The 20,945-nt window shown below is 45.3% G+C and overlaps 1 protein-coding gene across 2 annotated transcripts in view; it reads left to right on the forward strand.

The window, feature by feature from the left end:
* LOC120452470 (leucine-rich repeats and immunoglobulin-like domains protein 1) overlaps positions 1-20,945 on the forward strand; it is a 128,876-nt gene that overhangs the window by 80,314 nt on the left and 27,617 nt on the right. For both annotated transcript variants that reach the window (XM_039636707.1, XM_039636708.1), the window contains exons 4-5: positions 11,660-11,773; positions 18,752-18,952. In XM_039636707.1, coding sequence (XP_039492641.1) covers positions 11,660-11,773; positions 18,752-18,952 — 315 coding nt within the window. The remainder of the gene's footprint in view (positions 1-11,659; positions 11,774-18,751; positions 18,953-20,945) is intronic.

Consider the following 20,945-nt stretch of genomic DNA (forward strand, 5'->3'; position numbering starts at 1 on the left):
AGCGCTAGCGACAGTTGAGTTTAACGGCATTAAGGCCGTGCTAAGCTGTCGGTAACACACACAAAGCCACACACACATCCACACACACATCCACACACACGGCCCAGACAACGCCCCCGGGATTTTAAGCCAAAAACCGCCCACAATTGTCTCCGAGTCGAATGTGTTTTTGCAATTGTTGTTCGGCTTTTCGCTTAGGCGACAGCAACTGCCTTAATGCCAAAATCGTGTAGTTCATTACGCAGATACGCCGCCAACGCCAACGCAGTCAGCCACATGCAGCAAAATACGCTATAAATTTCAAGAGCCATCAAGATGATTACTTCCTGCCAGCGAACATAAAAAATAAGTTGCAGCTCGCAAAATAAACAACTAACTATGGCACTAAAACTTGCTCATATCCTGAGCACATCCGCTTTTGCCGAGCAACGCATACGATGGGCCTGCGAAACAGGATTCATCTGGTTGTGAGGCTTCCTTCAGCTGGAATTATCACATAAATCACTGGCAACAACATCAACAGTAGTAGCAGAAACAGCACCAGAATCAGAAACAGCACCAGAAACAGAAACAGAAACACCAGCAAAACTCGAGGCGAGAAACAATAAGCAGCTCGGCTGGGAGGAATAGCAATAGCAATAGCAATAGCAAGGCCAACTTACAAAAGAACAACATTAAAAGTTTCGCAATCGCGTAATGAGAATCTGCTTTAAAACTTGCGACAGCCAAGCTACAACACGTAAATTGCCAAGTATCTGAGAGTTGAAACTTAATTGACGCAAAAATGTACACAAACTCTCACGCACGTCTTCCCTCGCAATTAAGCCAAGGTGGAGTTGCTGAATGTTGCTGAAATACTGGGCCCAAAGTAAAATGGAGTCAGGTGAAATGGCTGGCTGCCCAGAATTCTGCCCAGAATGCTGCTGCCTTTTTCAGTAAATAATGCACGTAGTCTGCCGTTGCAGGTGCAACCACCTTTATCTGCCGGATAAACTTTTATTTACTGTGAAATTCAATTTAGTTTTTTATTTCGGTTGCTCAGCTCCACCGCTTGTTGATTATTGCCGGAGCAGAACTCCGTCTGCCAAGGCGCTGGTATAATTAAATGCAAAATATATCTGATATTTATTTCGAGGCTTATGCAAATGTGGTGCTGAGCCGCAAGATAGTAAAACTTTGCAGGCATCTCTACCCAGGCGCTCATTACAATATTTGCATATACTTATTTTGGGATGGAAAGAGGTTTGCAAGTCAGTTGATAAACCATCCAGCTCACGCAAGTTCTGTTGCTTGCAAAACTATGGAACTGTGGCAAGTGGAATGTGGAAAGTCGAGAGAGTATCAATATCAATATCAATAAAAATCACACTTTGCAACTTGAGCGATAAATTCAAACTGCCATTTCGATACTTTAATCCCAGGGAGATAATGTCAGCCCTGATGACGACGTGATTTCATGCAAAGCATGTAGCCAGGAGAGCCATGAGCCCAACAAGCGACGGCCAGAGACCAGAGACCAGGAACCGGAGACCCGTCATGAAACCCAAGGACTGTAAACAATTGCCCGGGTCGTCTAAACAACGCCCCGATGGGAAAAGCGAATGAGGCTGGGGTCATGGCTCAGCGCAAAAAAAAAAGAAAAGGGAAAACTGCAGAGGAAACTGCTGGAAAATAAAAACTGCTGCGGCACTCTGGTTGCTAGGCCGAGAAAAAGCGGGGCACAAAAAATGTGGCCCAATAAAATCAAACAACAGACGTGATGCCATGATGCCATAGTCGATGTGGATGGCCGATGCTCGATGTTCGATCCTATCCCGATGCAAAAGTGCGAGAGAATCAATTGTGTGTTGACATTTTTATCAGCACCCTTGGAGCGGTGCGTGCATAGGCAGTTGGCAAGCCCAAATATTCCGGCACCAGGAGGAGCAGGAAGCCAAAATCAGTGCCAGCCATGAGTGGGCCATGACAATGTTGACCCTTTTTTTTGCGCTACATCAAACGTGCCCGGCTTGGGGCTGATAGCTTCGTTAGATGAAAGGTGCGACCCGGTCGAATTATACATGTAAACACACGAAGAAAGTCAAAGTGTGTGCACGGCAACAAAAGACTAGGGAAAAATCTGAATGAAGAAATCCAAAGGGCAACGCAAGGATTAAAGTTGGGTGATAGAATCTATACTAAAGAAACAACTGCCAAACCTATATTGTTAAGTATGAAATATAAGAAGTTAACGCACTTATACACTCGCCTAGTGCAACCCATTTCTCGCAGTGTGCGTCTGCGACTCAGCGGCAGTTGTAAGTTGTTTATGGCAGTGGCTTGCGCTGCCTTTATGCTAATGCCGTGTGCGTCCCACGTGGCGTATGCGTGTTCTGCCTTTCAAGTTTGATTGGGTTTTGTGGAGGCGGAAACTGAATCTGGCAAAGACGCTGATGCCGATGCCGCTGTTGATGCCGAATCCGATCCCAATGCCAATACTGTTGATGATGAAAGTCCTGCCAAGGCAACCGTTTAATTGTGCATCATAAGCCGCTTACTTAATTATGGTATTCGGCTGTTGGCGTAATTAAAGGCGAAGTAGTTGGATTGCCATTTGCCGTTTGGGTCTAGCCGAATGGAATGGAATGGAATGAATAAAATTATCGTGCGAGCACAAAGCCGTTTGCCGTAACTGCTCGAGCCATAAGAGCCATAATGAGATGTCTGTCTGTGTCTACTCGAGTGTGTGTGTGTGTGTGTGCGTGTGTGTGTGTGTGGGTTTTCGTCCTGACAACCGCTGTGCTTGTTGGGGTATTAGTGTCAAAGGCAACCATTGACAGGTCGAGCTCATCAAGGAGTCGAAGGAAGCTGGCTGATTGCTGGCGATGCCGCCGATTGTTGCCACCGCCTGTGGTTGCCGCAAACTTAACGGCAAACAATTATACACACACAAGCTGCAGGCTCTCACTCACACACACACACACACACACACACACACACAGTTGAACAGTGGGAAAACAGCCGCAGGTCCTTGCCATCTCCGTTTGCATGCAAACACATACGCACACTCGCACACACACATATACACAAATAGGGCAACACACCGCGCGTTGTTGTCCTTGTAACACTTAAAATTTAGCACCAAGGCTGTTTGTTTGCTTATCTCACTTGGCATCTGATTCCCCATCCGACCCGCTGCCTTAACCCGCTCATCTCATTTGCGTCTGTGTTTGCCAGCCACTCTCTCCAGCTTTAAGTATCGCTTGCCAGCAATTACGACATTGGTGCGTAATTAATTTTACCCCAACACCCATTTACCCATCACCCATCAAGCCACCACCCATCGTTTTTCATTCCCCATTTAGCCACATAATATACATGGCGCACTCTATGCACTTGCCTTTGTCCGAGTGACATTACAAGGTTAATTTCAGCTTAATGTCACCAGGCGACTAAGTTATGTGGCCACTTAAATTCCCAGCGGCAGCAATGCCCAGCTTTAACCCACTCCACCACCGCCTTGCACTTGGCCCTGTCGCATTTTTCAAACATTTCTGCTTTGTCTGCTCTATGTGGCTCTAGTTCAGGCCTTTGTTGAAGAATTTAAATGGTTGGCCTGTCCGTAAAAAATGCACCATGTCCTGGCACTCGCACACATGCACTCTGCTAGTTATCGTCCTTTGTGTCACAGTTGACACATACACGCCGAGAAAAGTGGTTATACTTTAATGGTTTATATCCTCAACTACACAGGCCACTAGTTAATCCATTGCATTACATAGATTAAATTTAAAATGCTGTTCTGATTTCTACAACTTATTAGCCCATAAAGTAAGGAATTTATTATCATTACCATTCCGGTTTTTCCGAATGCATGGATGTGTGAAAAAGGACCCGCATTCGGAGCTTATTGAGCTTGTGTTGGCCTAGTTCAAGAGCAGGAGCTTTAAGAGCCATCTCGGGCGATTTCCATATAGTTATGCAATCAGTCACACATACGGTAAACTGCAATTGATATTGGCCAGCAGCAGCTGTCGAAGGATATGAGCGCAATACTTCTACACAGAGGTCACCTTACACACACTAACGCACATTCGCACATTCTCACATACCCATATACACATATACACATATAGATTTTCGTCCACAATTCCGCTGCTCTAATCCGATTTGTTTCTCTTTGTGCGTTGTATTCATCTTTGTTGCTGTGTTGTGGTGGTCGCCATTGCTGTTGCTCCTGCTTTTTCACACTTTATGCATTCTATTTTCCACAAAACACACGTGCACTGGCCAACAAAAACGAAACAATGCGGCTAGTGTAGCAACAACAACGGGGCGAATGAAACAAAAAGCCAGTTAGCGAGTCAACAGGAAGGACGATCGGACATCCAGGACACACAGTCAGGAATCGCATTATATGCGGCATATATACGATTTACCCGTTTCGCGCACCGTGCGAACCGCGCTGATGAAAAGCCTGAAAAACTCCGTGAAAACCTGGAAAAAGCTGGCAAAACTTGGGAAAAACCTGGAAAAACCTCCTAATTAAGTTGACTCTGCCCCGGTAGCTTCCACCAACGTTTTTTTTCCACATCTTTTTCCCCAGCAAAAGCGAACCGAAAATTAGGCCACGACCCCCGAACGTAGTTCGTGCAACACCAGTTCGCCTTTGCCACCATTTTCTTGCCTTTTGCACCTGCACACTTGCACACTTGCACCCCAGCCCATCGACTAGAGAGAGTAATACATTTTTCTTTGTTTTTTCTGCCGACTGGCAGGTTGGTGAAATTTGCATACACGCATTTTTCAAGCGTTGCAGAATTTCCCGGTTCGCAGCAGCAGTAGCAGCAGCAGCAAATCGTTAGCTACATGTCCGGTAAATTCCCACTTTTTACCCCAAGCGATTTTGAAGGCAATTTATTTAGCATTCTGGCCTAGACCTCGGCAAACAAAGGGGCATCAAGAATGCACCCCGAATGCAAGTTTAAAGCTTTTACTCTGGCACACACTTTTTGCTTCAGCTGAATTCTTCTGCTGTGTGGCACATAGCGCGAGGAAACTTTCTCCGCTGCACGTGCAACATGTCACAAGCATATATATTCGCATCGCACTCCAGTGAATTAAACGGGGGACTCGATGGGGATTGCTTGTGCACAGAAGTTAAACATGCCAGGGCTGTGCGAATTGTGCGAATTTCATTTGACGCCACGAGGAAAATTACAAAAATTTCATTTGACACGCAGAAATATTTAATATGCACAAAGGAGCAGCAGCCAGCAGTGTCCTTGTTTGAAAGTCATGATATATTCAAATTCATTTCGTTGCGCATTAAACGGCTAACAAATAGCATGAATTTGCAGCATTTTTCGGCGACATCCCACTGTTCGCACTTCCGGAGTGCCAGAGTGGCGTAGTGGCAGGAGTAGCAGTGTCCTGGTCCCTGCATAAATTATCGGACCGAGTCGAGCTGATTTTTATCATTTTGTTTACCGAATTCAATTTCGTTTTTATCGCATGCAATTTACATGCTGCCTGCTGTCCATTTTGACGTCATGATTGATGTCCTATGCCGGCGACAGTCAATTATCGTCAATCACTGGGCTACGAAACAGCCCAGAGCAGTCCAGAGCTCTGCAGAGGTGCCACACGTACACAAAGAAACGTAGAAAAAGTCTGAGCAGCTAGGAGGAAGCAGCATTTCACTTCCTTACTTCGCTTTACACATGCTGCATTACTCATACGCACCGTTGGCAGACAGGAATTCGGTAATAACTTTGATTACTCAATCTGCCCGCCAGGCGAAAGCACACTTTAATATAATACTTTTGAAGGTGGCACCCCTTGGCTGGGTTATCGTGAAATTGAAATCATTGCCGTCATTTGGAAACCATTACGTATGATATATGCGCTAATCTGATATGCAGGCACACACACACCCACACACACATATACACATACACAGCATGGGTGAATAAAAATGTCACCGAGAGCGGCAACAACAATCAAAAAATACAATTTATACACAAGGACCTGGGCGCACAAAGGGTCCCACGAAATGGCGCCGCTGGCGAAAGGCAAACTAAACTCGTTGTCCTTGCTCCAAAGGATACGACCGAATGTGTGTGTGTGTGCGCGTATGTGTGTTCGTGTATGTTTGTCGCGCTGTGTTGCATGCAACATATTCGCTAAGTAGCTGGCGGATGGCGGAGGTGGCTGCTTTGCGGCGCGTGATCCTGCGAAAAGGTTGCCCGGGCAATTGAGTGTGAAAATTTTGTAGGCATAAGCGGAGCGCCAGGAGGTTGACTAATGCACGAGCAGGCACTCAACTGGCGTGTCGAAGTCCTTGCCTTCCCTGCTCCCTACACCTTTCCTGTTATCCCTTTGGCATCCCGAAAGTTGCCTCTGACAGCGCTTATGAGGCAGGTCAAGGCACACGGCAGCAGCAGGAGCAGAAGGAGCAGCCAGGTGACGAAGCCGTCGACAAGTCAATAAATATGCTTTCAGATATTCATGGGCGACATGTGCTCGAAACCGAAACCAAAGCCGAATCAAATTCGTAACCAGAACCAAAAAGTGAGAGGAACTTCTGGGCCGTAATCACGTGGCGACGGCACTCGCACACTCGCACACACTAGCACACACTCGCATGTTGTTACGTCGAATGCAGAGGGTCCTGCCAGACGTCACAGAGCATTGACATTGATTTGTTTTTCGGCGACCGGTTTTCGCTGTGCCTGCGCTGCGTCTCTCACTTATTTTTGGGGCATTGTAATACGCTTTTGATTTGCCCAGAAATTCCATTTTTCACAATTTAATGCGCATTTCGCTACGTGTTGTCGTCACTGGGGCCATCTGGAACGTGCCCGGAGCCCGGAGTCCGGAAAGGATCTAACCCCTGGCATTCCAACGCCCATCCTTCCCCCTACCCCGCAGGACATCTATCATAGCCCGAGCATTTGTCACGTGAGGGACAACGTGATTTCATTTTCCTGTCGCCATAAAGGTGACACATTGCATTCGTCCTGCTCCATTTGTTGCGTATTAGTCTAAGTACGAGTCTCTGTCTATCTGTGTGTCTGTGTATCTGTGTTTCTGTGAATCTGTGTATCTGTGTATCTGTGTATCGTGTATCTCTTTTCACGTTTCCTTTAAATGTTACGCTTGTATCTGGACTTAATAAATACTGAATGCCCTAACACACACACAAGACAAAGAAAAAAGGGAAAAGGGAAGCGCACCAGCAATTTATACAGCGGTCGAGAAGCGTTCCATTGATTTTCGTGGGCCCAGGCGCAGGATAACATGTTGTTAAACCACAGGAACGCGAGCAAACAAATTACCCACAGCAGTTTGGCCAAAAATTGTTCAACATAACTTCAGATTTTATGGCCCACATGTGTGCGAAAATGGAATGGTGGTGCTGGTGGTGGTGGTGGTGGTGGTGGTGGTGGTGGTGCATAGAAAGTGGCGGGGCATGTGGGTATTCATTGTGGGTTTCGGCGGCGGAGTTTACTATCAGTTTGCCGCTTGGCCAGTGTGGCTGCGAAATTAGTGCTCCACTGCCTCTCTGTTCTGGCCTCTTATTTTCTTTTCTTTTCCTTTCAGCTCTATTCCATTCTACTAACCTGGCCAACAAGCCCCCCCCCCGTTATCGCCTCCAGTTCAACTTCGCCGTCTTTTGCGGCTTGGCCAAGTTTCATGTCAAAAGTGCACTCCATGAATATTTCACTTGCAATCACATTGTTTTCCCGCTAACTTTTTAGATTGTTTTAACATGTGGCGGATGTGGGCGTGGCCCATCGGCCAAAAGGAGGAGTGGCACGTAACGTTGCAACAACAGTATCAAACTTTGGTTTTCACTCAATTTTGGCAATGCTTTTCGGGCTTGTGGTCCACTCCACTCCACTCCACTCCACCTCACCTCACAAACGACCCCCAAGAGCTGTTCGAAAATTGTGTGTTCATGCAGGTGCAGAAATGTGGAACTGCACGATTAGAACGAAGAAAATAAGCAATTAAAATATGTGATGAAAGATTAGTAAGAAATCATAATATTATTTAGTTCACCCACCACAAAGTACTATTACTCTCTTAACCAAGCATCACATAACTGATAAAGTTTCTGTCTCAGTACTTTTTCTTTAAACATTTCTTTGGGATTACAGTTTCTCGCAGTGCATCAACTCCAGTGGTACTCAGTGTGTTTGCTGAGGTAATCCTTGATTCCCTTGTGCTAAATTTGCCAGTTCAGTGCAGTGCAGTGCAGTGCAGCTCGGTTGGGTTTGGTTTTAGTCGGTTGGGTTCCCTATCGCCTCGCCCGTCAGATTGCATTTCCCTGCCCTTTGTGCTGGGAATGGAGCTCTCTAATGGTGCCGTACAGGAGATGGAGCTGGAGATGGAGCTGGAGCTGGAGATGGAGCTGTAGCTGGAGTTGGAGATGGAGCTGTAGCTTGAGTTGGAGCTGTAGAAGTGTTGGCTGGACTTTGTCTGGCCGAAATGTGGGAGATTTATGCAGACGTCTGACCAGCTATAGCTATAGTTTTGGAATAAAGGCCACTCGGCATAAGTAGCCGCTCAAAAGATATTGCGTGTGTTTGCCTTTGCCAACTGCCATGAAATGCACCTGTTAGGATCTGCTCTTTCTAGCGCTCTATCAGGGGATTTACAATGTTGGCTTAAACTTTTGCCCCACGCCCACCCCCTCCCACAACGCAGCGTTTAATGAATTTTCAGTTTTTACTCTATACTTTTTCTACTCACCACTACTCGCTTCGCTGTTTGTCCTTTTTTTCACCCAGTTTGCTCGAGTGCACCGGCATTCTGGCGCCGTTTCATTTGTCGCACTTGCATCTCCGGCCCCAAAAGAGCAGAATACAAGAACAGCAGAACAGCAGAGCAGGTGCGTCCCCGAGCCTCGAAATTACAAAGGTGGCAGCAGATGTTGCAGGAACTGCGAACAGCAGGAACAGCCAGCCATTTTCTATATTTTATGCACTTTGCGTGCTACCAAAAATGTTACATTTTTCGTACTTTTTTTCGGGGGGTTTTTGATGAAGGTCAGCGGGCGAAATGGGTGTTTCCGGCGGGTTGTGGGAACTGTTGAAGTATAAAAACTAGTTTGATAATTTTCTGCTCAAATTGAATATTTGCAACTGTATGTGAGGAAACTTTTCTTATTCTCTGCGAATAACTTTAATGGAAAAACTTTGAATATCAAACCGCAAAAACACAAAAATCCTGCCCAGGAAGCGGGGTTGGGCGGAATCGAGGGGCAGGACCCGGGGGCGACCTAGAACGGCCACTAAAATTGGAAAATTGAAATTGAATTGTAGACACAGACATGGCAAACAGGCAAAGAAGCGACCAAGCTGACCAGACACAAATAGAGGACGCCCAATTCAAAACGAACTTCGACTATGGTTCAATGAGTGCACATTCACCTCTGGGGAGCGGAGGATAAAATTGAAATCAAATAAATATGCAGGAAATATTCCTGCGGCACGTGTGAGTGTGCAAATGACTGAGGCTCCGAACAAAATATTCTTTCATCTATTTTTCTTTCTCATCTCAGCTTCCCTCTGGATTTCCTGGGTGGGGGGACGCGGATCAGTGCCCAAGTGGCACAAAGTCATTTGGTTTATTAGCACTCGAATGGCAAAATCCCAAGACAACAAGCAGGGCAGGAAACCCTTGCTTCGAAGTTCGAATTCCACGAAGAAGCCACTTGCCTCCACCTCTGACATTATTTCGTTATTATCCGCATCAAGGACTCGATTGACAGGAGCAAAGGCACGTGCTGCCAACGCCTTTATCCGGCTTGCGAAAATATTGTCACAAGCAACGAGCCGGTCTCAAAACAGACAACTGACTAGCCCGGCTACAAAAGAAATTATATTTACTATACCAGGCCAGAAGAGCACAAAGCAACAAAAAAAAATCGAGAAAACAAAACACAAATAGGCAGGTCGGCAAAAAAAAAAAAAATAGAAAAACAGAGAAAAAATCCGAGTGAAGCAGGAAAAGCAGAGGAATCAAATAAAATGCCAGCAACATGGCATCGAGGGTCCTGCCAAGTCCTGTCGCCTGACAGGCTCCACTTTTTCGCAAGTGCGTGCTGCTGACTTTTGGCTTTGCTTACCTACTTTTTTGCCAAAGTCAAAGTCCTGGCCGGAGTCCTGGCCTGGCCTGGCCGAATGTTTCCGCAGCAGATAAATACAACATTTGACACTTCATTATTGTGCCCGCAGCGTAATCGAATCAATTCAATTCCAGGACCTTGGCTGGCCACGTCAGGCCTTGTCATGGTGTCAAAAGTGCTTGGTCTTCGCTCTTGGGTCTTTCGCACTCGCATTCGCATTGGGAGGGCATCCTCCCGCAGGACCTCCATCCATTCCCGCATTCATTGTTCATCGCCGCTCAGAGCCCTAAGGCTCAAGGCAGCTTGCCCTGTTGACACATTCGCTTAAACGTATTAAATTGTTTGCCATCGCCTTTTGGCATCGTCGTTCTCCTCGTCGGCGACGCTTTGTAGCTGACGCACAGTTTTTCTTGTTCATTTTTTCATTTTTTTTTTTTTTTTGTGTTGCCCGCCACTTTCCACTACCGATTTTTCCCCGACACTCGACGATCCTTGATGGCACTCCGCCGCTGTTGCGTGCGACTCGGAAGTGCGGCCAGCATAGTCGTATCTGTATCCGCATTCTGCCCTGTCACACTAAAAGTAATCGATTACCTTGTAACCGGATATGAGCGTATCCGCTTTTCGGGGCGATTTCCTTCACTCCACTCCACTTCACTCCCTCTGTCCCACTGTGAATCAAAAAGTTGTAAGGATAAATTATGTGTATGTATTATGTGTATGTGCGGCATTTAATTGAGTTTAATTGGGGCTGGCCGCAATGCCTGGCTATTTATGCAATAATCATTGTTTAATTACAAAACCAAATAAATACCCTAATGCCCAGGCATGCAGCAGGTCCTTTGATGTGGTCACCGTGGGCCTGAATAAATTATGCAAGACACGAATTACCTAATACGCAAATGCACCATGCACCATGCACCATGCATCTGTATATCTACGAGTATCTGTATATGTATCTGTATACATATGTATCTGTATCTGTGCGTGCCAATGGGTGCTGGCAATTGAATTAATTCAGGGCTCACTTGGGGCTTAGGCCCAGAAAGTGGGCTTTAATATTTAAGTGCATTTTAACACTTTACACTCGCACAGACATGCATGCAAATGCTGCAGATACAAAAACTTACCCACCGCCCAAGAAATCCCAAGATAGACATATAAAATTGATTAGCAAATCAACAGCAAGTGCATTAAATTATTCGCCCATCCTTGTTTGTGTAAATTTGACAAGTTTCATTGGATGGGCATAATAAAATGCACTTTATGAACTTTCCGACATCTGACAAATATTCTTAAATGCACTAAACCAATTAGCCACACATCTGACCATCCACAAGATGTTGTGTTGATCTAGATGACATCATCCATGGACCGTACTCGTACATGTGTGTCTACACAAACACACACACACACACACACATGTCGGTCAGGCCGAGTAATAATATTTTGAGTAATTTACTTATATTGCGTACGAAAATACCAAAAAGGCATTTCATATTAAAATTGTGTCTCCTCTCTCTCTCCTATTTCCATTTCCAGTGTCCGGCCAGAGCATGATGACCAAGAACGAGCCCATGTTCATATCACGTTCGGAGACATTCAAATTCATCACCGGCGAGACAATAGTGCTGCCCTGCGAAGTGGCCAACACGGGTGAGTACAAAACATATACAAATGGTGGGCGGGGGTGCTATAGTCCCCCATTTCCACACACATTTTCCGAGCATTTTCCATCAGGAGGCATACCGACACGAGCTGATTCACCCACGCAGTTTGCATTTAAATGCTGCGGTCGAAGGCTGTGCCATACAAATAATTAAGCCGACATTATGCGATGGCCACAACTATGCATTAATCCCTCCCCCAACAGGACTAAATTTCATCCTGCTCCTGCTGCTGCTGCTGTGGCAATCCGACCGCAGAAAAACAGGAGCAGCGGTCAAAACGGACGGCCAGATGTCCATTCAAGACATGTGTAGTGGTTACGGCGCTCCAGTTCATCCCTCCATCCCTCTATCCCTCCATCCGTCCATTCGTCCTGGTTTCCTTCCTTGCTTGCGCTTCACTCAAGTCTTGGCATTTGAGCCGTGGTCGGTCCATGTACGTTTTTCAATTTAAATGCGGTCGTGTGTGCGAGATTATTTGTACATAACAGGGATTTAGCATAAGCAACAGCATGCGAGAAGAGCAGGCAATTCGAATGAAAAAGCTGTGGGTGGACTGAAATAAAGCTGGGCAAGATGGTCGAAACTTGTGCCACTCGTCGGGGACAGAACGCCACACAAAAACTCGGACCCAAACACTTGGAATACATTTTATTCGTACACTGAAAAAATATCTAAATAGCAAATATGTTTATACACTTTTTGCTATCTCGGCTATTAGTTAGTATCAGTTTAAAGGGAAAGTTTAAATTTAAATTTTGATTACTTCTTACAATTGTAAAAATGTTAACTACTTTAGAAGCTGTAACATTTTTTACAAGTGTACAGGACCTGTAGGATGTATCCCCTTATGTAGATGCATATGAGCTTGAGACGTCTGCGGTGGGTGGCATTCGTTTATAAGAAAACGAATACAGAACAAAGAATTTCATTTGCCTTTCTCTTGCACTTGATTGCCTCCGACAAGGACGAACTCTGCAACTTGGACCAGGACTCAGGGACACGACTAGCAAAGGACTCGCCAGGATGAGGACGAAGATGGAACTGGAGCTGGAGCTGGGCAACGCAGGCGATGCGATACACAGACAATTTCTGCAACAAAATTATAGCTGCGGGCATTTGGGTACTAATAATAAAAAAGCATGGCTGAGAATAGAAAATACCAGAATAAAGCACAAGAAAGTAAATATATACATATATATAAAAGGGAAAGGACAAGCGGGGTTAGAGGGGAAAAATAAATTGCCTGGGCGTTTGCTATGGTTGGGTTTACTCTGCAGTTTTCCGTTTTCCCCTTGGCTAATGCGGCATTATGCTAATAAAGTGCCCATACGACAATTTCATTACAGCCATTGCTCAGCTCGCGGCTTACTTGCGCCCTTAAACGGAATAATTAAAAGCGAAGTTGCCTCGCGATTTTGTGCTTTTAATATAGCATACTTTATGGGGTCAGGTACTCTGAAATATGATTGGCAACGAGTATCCGGCGATTTAGCCTGATTGCGGGTGCAGGTGAACCGGAACACATCCCTTTTTATGGCCGCGAACGTAAAGTGTAAAGAAAATAATTGATAGAATTTTTAAAACCTCACTAAACCGCCGAGACTCTCGCCCGGTACTTGGTACAATTTATGCGCATTTTCATTTCATTTTATGCGTTGCGATGCGAACTCGTAAAATTCGAGAGAACGAAAATCACATTCACACACACACTCATACTGATACTCATACTCATACTCACACTCACAGAGACACTCAAACAGAGACAAAGGGCGCGTGTGAGCATTTCCATATAATATGAAAATGCCTTTAAACACTTATTACGGATCCTTGCACCCCGAAAGAGTAATCCTTCAGCTCGAGTGGGCCATTCGCCATTCCCATTCCCTTTCCCTTTTCCTTTCATTTTTTGCCATTGCCAGGGAATGGATAGTCGTGTCTGAGTGCGAGTAAACAGTAAACAGTGAAACATTTCATCATTATCATTTCATTTGAATTTTTATTTGTTCTTCAATGTCTGGCACGCAATGTCTGTTTATTTCATTGTCTGCTTGCTTGCTGGCTTGCTTGTTTCTTTTGCTTTGTTTGCCTTTGCTTTTGCTTTTGCTATTGCTGTGCTTCTGCTTTTGCCTACCAGCACTCTTGGAAAAACAGGATACCCTCTAGAGTGGAAATACTTGTACTTGTGCCAGCTCGACAATATCAATTTCGGTATAACCAAAGACTTCTTTGATCACAAGTTGCAAACAGTTCGTACAGACAGTTCATACAGACAGTTCATACTGTCAAAGCGTAATTATATACGGATATCTTAGGCCTGTGTACAGTATCTCTTTCAGTCACCTTAATATCCTGGCTGGCAGGATGTTTTATTATCCAGGCAAAAAGAAAAAGCAAACAAATGCAGGTGACTGAATGTTCTTTTGCTTCAGTTTGTTTGGCCAAATTTGCATGTTAATCCCGTGCCTTCTGAGACAAGTAAATATTATTATATAATTTATTCTTGTAAACTGCCAGAAATTGCCAAAAAACTTTCTAAATATACAATGTATGTTGCAATCAGCCAGAGATGGTAAATCCGATTTAATTTTCAAATGCCTAACGCAGCATCAAGAAGCCATTGTTGTACTGTTGCAATTTTTGGGCTTTATCAAATCGGCTAATTAATTGCTCTGGCCATTTTATTCGCTGCTCAGTTGAGTTTGTCTGCATGCAAAGTCGGTGTCGTGTGAATTTTTCATTGCGGTTTCGCTTAAAAACAGCAACAAGGACTAAGCAAACAGAGGGCAAAAACATTTAACAACTGGCCACATGGCTAACTGCCGAATGGCGAATGCCAACTGGTAACTGGTGACTGGTAAATGGTAAATGGTAACTGGCTGTAACTGGCTGTAACTGACTGTGACTGTAAACTCGAATGCAATAAAATTCAAAACACAAAAACCCCGTCATTGCGGCCATACAAACGCTCATTACGCTTTGATGGAGCGTCGGCGCTCGAAACTATTACCCCAGCAAAACGGAAATGGAATCGTACCGCAAAAGTTGAAGTTGTGCAAACAGCAGAACGGACCACTCGACTTGGCATGGTGTATAGTGTATATATATATGGCTGTGGAGGCAACAAAGTTTCAATATTAATGCCATTTACAGTTCTAATTTCGCTTTTTCCCTGCACACACGCACACGGACACCACACTTAACACACTCACACTCACACTCGCACTTACACTCACACACTGGCACACACACTTGGGGGCAAACATACTGGGCACAAAGTTTCGCAAGAAGTTGCAGATAAGTCTGCCCCATTCGCTCTAGTTTGCCTGCGGCGGCTAAGCCGCAACATCGTTTATCTTCGGGGGTCATCATCTTATAATATTGGCCTTTCCGACATGCAATAAATTGCGCTCAGACAAACAACATGTCCGTTGGTCGGCCTTTGGTCCGTTCCTTCCCTGCTTTGCCCCGTCTTTCCCTGCTTTTCCCCACACACTGTGAGAAAATCGAGCTCAAGGCGGACGATGGCTGGCATATTGCGCATACGCACAGTATGCCCAGAGCAAACAGACAAAAGGCGCTGCTGCAACTATGCGAGCATTGGCCATATTTGAATTGGTCGTGTGCTGTGCCTCCGTTTATGTGTTTATATCTATAGCTGTATAGCTATGCATATAGCTGTGTGTAGTATCTCTGTCACTGGGTGAAGTGTGGAAAACTAAAAGTTGGCTTTCGGCTGTAAACAATGAACCAGGCCGCTCTGCAGCAGGACGTGTGTGGTCGGCCATTTGTCCAGCTGGAGCAGGCCATGTTTATGTGAGTTCAGCGAGGATGAGCAGGACATACAAAAACCGAAATGCTTTTACCGAGTTTCCGCCCCACCCCATCCAACTCGTTCATCCTCATCCGCTGGCTCCTGCTCCTGCCGCTCCTGCTGCCTGATCCTGAATCCTGAATTCTGAATCCAGGACCTGCCGCTCGCTTAACGGCGAGCAATTGTTTGCATGTATTGTTGTCGTAATGCCGCCCACTTCCATTCCACTGCCCCCATCCACATCTGTATGCCTTTCTATTTAGTTTAGAACACTTAAACCGGAAATTGAGGCGTTTCGTGTTTTGCTTGTTTTCGTTAGATTGTTGTTATTTTAGTTAACAATTTATTTAGTTGCAGCCCAGGCAGCCCAGGCAGCCGTACACAGCGCACACGAAACGAGGCTCCTGATTTATGAGTGCCCTTGCAACGGACTACGTTTAGGATCCTGAGTCCTGCGCAGTCTTGGCTTAGAGTCTGCTGCACAGCGACTGCAGAATAATTATTTTTGCCACTCCACAAACCAGTGCTGCCAAATTCATTTATGCAGCAACATACCAGCAGAGCCTATAAAAATATATGTTCCATCCTTTAATGCTATTAGTTTAGTCCTCCATTGTTGGGTAATCAATTATACTACAGGCTTTCGCACTCATTCTTTTCAGTGAGACAACAAGAAAGAGATCTTTAAAAATATGTCAGTAATTGGCATGCACAATGCAATTCTCTGATCTATTTACGTATTTACGAAAATGAAACATTTAAAGAACTTGCAATTGAAATATGCTGACAGCTCTAGAACAAACCCAGCCAATTAGTCCGACATCGTTGAAATTAACCAATTGTGTGGCTGGCAGTTCCAGCTGGAAAACGAAATAATTGACAGCCCGACTTGGGCAGCAAGGCGATGGTTTCGCCCAATTTGCATGTTCCTGCTGAAAAATCGACTTGGCAATGTACCAACTACAACTGACGTTGCTTCATTCATAACTCAATCAAGCGGCTAATATGATATGACTGCACTTTGCCAGCACGTACATGTTGCAACACGACCCTGCCACCCCATTCCTAAGCAGGATCTATGCATGCAGGATACGTTCTAGGTCCACAGCCCACAACCTACAACCCAATGCACCAGCACCTTGCCATCGACAACGCCATTGCCATCGTCGCCAGCCGGGAAGCCTAAAGAATTATACTTTCCGCTCTCTGCGGCAGGGACACCATCTACATAACCCGATTCCGACCCATCCTCCCATCCTGCCCAGCCACATCCTGCAACCACAACTCCACCTTCGACTCCTTTTAGAGCACGCTAACGACAGCAGGTGGTGCTCGTTTATTTATTTGTTTTTGCAGTGCACTGCGCCTCCTGCCTGCACCGCCTGCACTGCCTGCATATCCTGCACCTCCTTTTAACTCCTTTCAACTTTTCATGGAGCGGAGACCGTGTGCCTTGGCTTGTTGATGTTGTTGAACTCATTGCAAATAAATACGCTTTTTGAATGCGCATGTAAATGACTTCATAAGCATTTATTACGGCCCAGCCAACTTGCTACCGAGGTCCTGCTGCACTCACTCACTCACACTCACTCACATCCATTTGGTGTGTGCTTGTGTTTGTGTTTGTGTGCGTACGAGGTGAAATCAATTTGCGGAGGAAAAGATTCGCCTGCCTACAGCTGCGGCCAAAATATTATTAAAAGATTATGCTCAACTATGCTAATGCCTTTTGGTATGCAAAACAATGTCGGAGTTTTCATTTATAAAGCTGTTTAAAAATATTACAATAACAAGATGTCTGAATGTTTCTTAATTCTGACACAAGGCTGTGCTTTATAATTAATTACAATGTATTGCACAAAATGGAATAATTTGAAAGTGCAGCTCAAAAGTATATGTAATCCTTTAAGCAGTAGTAAAATCCCTTTGACTTCTACCGTCAGCTTTACAGTTTTGTCCGCAGCTGTTAGTCATTTTCCCGTACCCCGAATCTTTTTGGCAGCAGAAGAGCTCACTTATTCGTCGATGGCGGGCAAAATTGTTTTAATTTTTAATGAACGCCGCTCATCGGCAGCGAAACACGGAAGTCATACATCATTAGTAGCAAATCCGGTAGCTTCAATACACATTTCAATACTTCATTTCTGCTGCCCCAACTTCGCATCGACCCCCCCAACATCCTTGCCATATCCTGCACCACTCCCCCCGCCCTTTCCGATCATCTATGCTTTGCACGCGCTCGGAAATTTACATCGAGCAACTCACATAAATTGAAAAAGGAATCACAATTAATGAGTTCGATGAATGCGCCATTGCCATTGGACTGTCGTACGTGAATGAGTGTTTGAGTGTGCCTATGAGTGTATTAGTATGCGCTAGGGTGGACCAAGATTGTCATTGTGACTAGAAGACATTCACCAACCTATTATTAATAATGATATGATATATGAACATAATATTGAGAAATAACCACATTTTCTCAATATTATGTTAGCAAAGGATTTGACTAAACGCAAGTTATTTTTTAGATGCCTTTTCTGAAATGGTTTTGCCTCGCTTAAGCGGTATTGAGTACTATTTCGATTTATGAATATTTATATGATAATCAGCTCGAACGATAAAGGTCCACCCTGGCTGACTGGCATCCTTCCGCTGGCATCATGGCCAGGTCCTGCTCCTGCTCCTCCTCCGCCACAGCTACAGCCGTTGAAAGCATCCGAGTGTCTGTGCCTCTCATTCTGGCATATGATTGCAAATGCCGCACATTAGCGGATATCAAGTGGGTGTTACTGAGTGCCTGTCTGACTCTCATCCAGTGTTGTTCATGCCGCCTGTCTGCGGTTTATATTCCACTCTGGATCTGCCTCTAGCTGCGTGTGTGTATATGTGTGAGTGTATATGTGAGTGTGTAGAGTGTATGTGTGATTGCGAGTCCATGCCAAATTGAATTTCTAGCCTTTTTAGATCCTTTGAAGCGGCCCGTAATTGAGTCATTTGAATTTTGACTTTTCAATTTGCGCTGCCACTGCAATGCAAGCACTCGAGTCCGCCATTCGATTCAATAACTCTCGAACATAATTTATCAATTATAATGCCATAATTCCAGCAGTGATTCTCAAATTCAATACGCCTCTTATTGCTCTTATGTTGCAGACACGTACGTTGTGGCCTGGAAGCGTGGAATTGCCATATTAACCGCCGGATCCGTGAAAGTGACGCCCGATCCCCGAGTGCGTTTGGTCAACGGATTCAATCTGCAGATACGCGATGCCCTGCCCACGGATGCCGGTGATTATATCTGCCAGATTGCCACTATGGATCCACGTGAAATCACCCACACGGTCGAGATACTCGGTAAGTAGGCCGGCTCACAAATTTGCCAACGACTTTTCGCCACTTTCGCCGTTTGCATTGTTATGCAAAGTTCCCAATCCCCAATCCCAATCACCTCACTCCATAACTCCCCAATCCAGATTGACGTTCCATGGGAATTTTATGGGCGAAATTTATGCGGCCGGGCTCAAATCACTGGGGCCCCATTGTTAGGCTCCATCATTGCGAGTCTGCAGTGTTGTGTGCTGGTCAAATTAACATATCCTTACATATCCTTAGTGCCTAGTGCTTAGTGCTTTATGCGTCCGGGCCACTCAAATATGCAAAGTAGGTTCGGCTGCAATTTGGCGGCTTTACGGCCAAGAGATTCAATAGAGAGTGGAAATTTTGGGCGTTTGAAAAAATCAAAACTAATCTGCCATTTGCCCCGGCATCGCTGCTCATCCCTCTGGAGCAAAAGCGGCTGCCAGTGGAACTCAGACGCACAGAAAGAGAGAAAGAACGGATGCAAATTGCTGCTCCTTTGGCTCCGGGTCCTGCTCAACTACTTCCTGCCGGAGACCGAATCCGATGTGGCTAACAAGCGTGCGACTTCAGCTTTGTCTCTCCTTGGCTCCTTGGTATTCTGGGTATCCTGGGTATCCTTTTACTTACCCTACACTCCTCGTTCCTTTCCTTTGGCTTGCGTCTTCGACGGGGCTTCTAATCAGCAATGATGAATAATTTACATATATTTCCCCCAATTACAATGTTGCCCTTTATTTGCATACGATTGTCTGTGTGTGTCTGGCCAACACTTGCCTTTTAACTGCTCCACGAAAATCCCCTCTATGTGTGTGTGTGCGGTGCATGCAAATTGCGATACAATTCCCCAAATCTCCAAAGTGTCGCTGTCTCGCTTGCGCCCTATCTCCGTCTCTATCTGCCGCGCCAAGTGTAAGCGATTGAAAAATAGTTTTATTGCCGACTTTAAGGCGCTTTAAAATGCGCGCCTGTATGGATCTCGGCTAAGGCATTAATCGCACAGCACAAAGGCCTATAAAAATGCGTATTTATTTTAGCGGCGACAACTTTTTTCATTTGTCATTGAAACTTGGTCCTGCTCCTTGTGGTCGTGTGTGTGTGCGTCTGCCTGCCCAGTTGCTCCGATTTTCTCCGATTTTTTTTCCCGTCCAGCGCCACAGGCAAACATTAAACGGAAAAACAGAGAAGAACTGGGGAAGCGGAGAAGTGCGAGAGCGAGGGCAAAAAAGTCGATTATTGAAAAGTTTTGTTTATTTTATGTGTTTATTATGCGCTCCGTTTGCCAAATAATGATCATGGCCAGAAATATTTCGTTTATTGAACTTTCGCAGGCGCACGTAAATTTCTCGCCCCGTTTTTGGCCATTCGCTACGAATGGTAGATTCTGTTTCTGCCCCCAAACCCCATCGACCACCAATCTCCATTATTGTCAAAGGAGAAAACAGGCAAAATAATGCGCTGTCGAAGTTTTTATAGGCTCAGCAGGCAGACGACACGGCTGGCAATGGACATGGACACCCACCCACCCACCCATCCTCCCCTTAATTCGGATCCGTCGAGCCTGGAAAAAGTCTGGATTCTCCTCAGATTCAGATACCCAAATATCCAGCAGGCCTGTGCCTCCACCCATGGCATGTTCGTATATAAATTTCATAAAGTTTGCCACTCTTTGGCATCTCGGCTTGGCAGTTTTTACGAGCGTAAATTACTTTCAGTTTGGCTCACACTAAAGATGAAAAAATAATGTTCGCCGCTGCCAAAGTTTCCGCCATCGTGGCCGTCGTGGCACTTACAAAGACATTAGCCCGGCGATGGCAAAAAAATGGACCAGCACCCGGATAGCCGGAATAGCTGGGATTTCTGGGTGAACTCCTTGGGCTCCTTGGCCCTCCAGCAAAGGGCCAAAAACAATGGCCCAAAAGTTTGCCCGTTGACAAATCTTTTAATATGGCACGAGCATTAATTTCTGGATGACCTCGCAATAATTGCC

This window comes from Drosophila santomea, chromosome 3R (genome assembly GCF_016746245.2).
Source record: "Drosophila santomea strain STO CAGO 1482 chromosome 3R, Prin_Dsan_1.1, whole genome shotgun sequence".
Lineage (NCBI taxonomy): Eukaryota > Metazoa > Arthropoda > Insecta > Diptera > Drosophilidae > Drosophila > Drosophila santomea.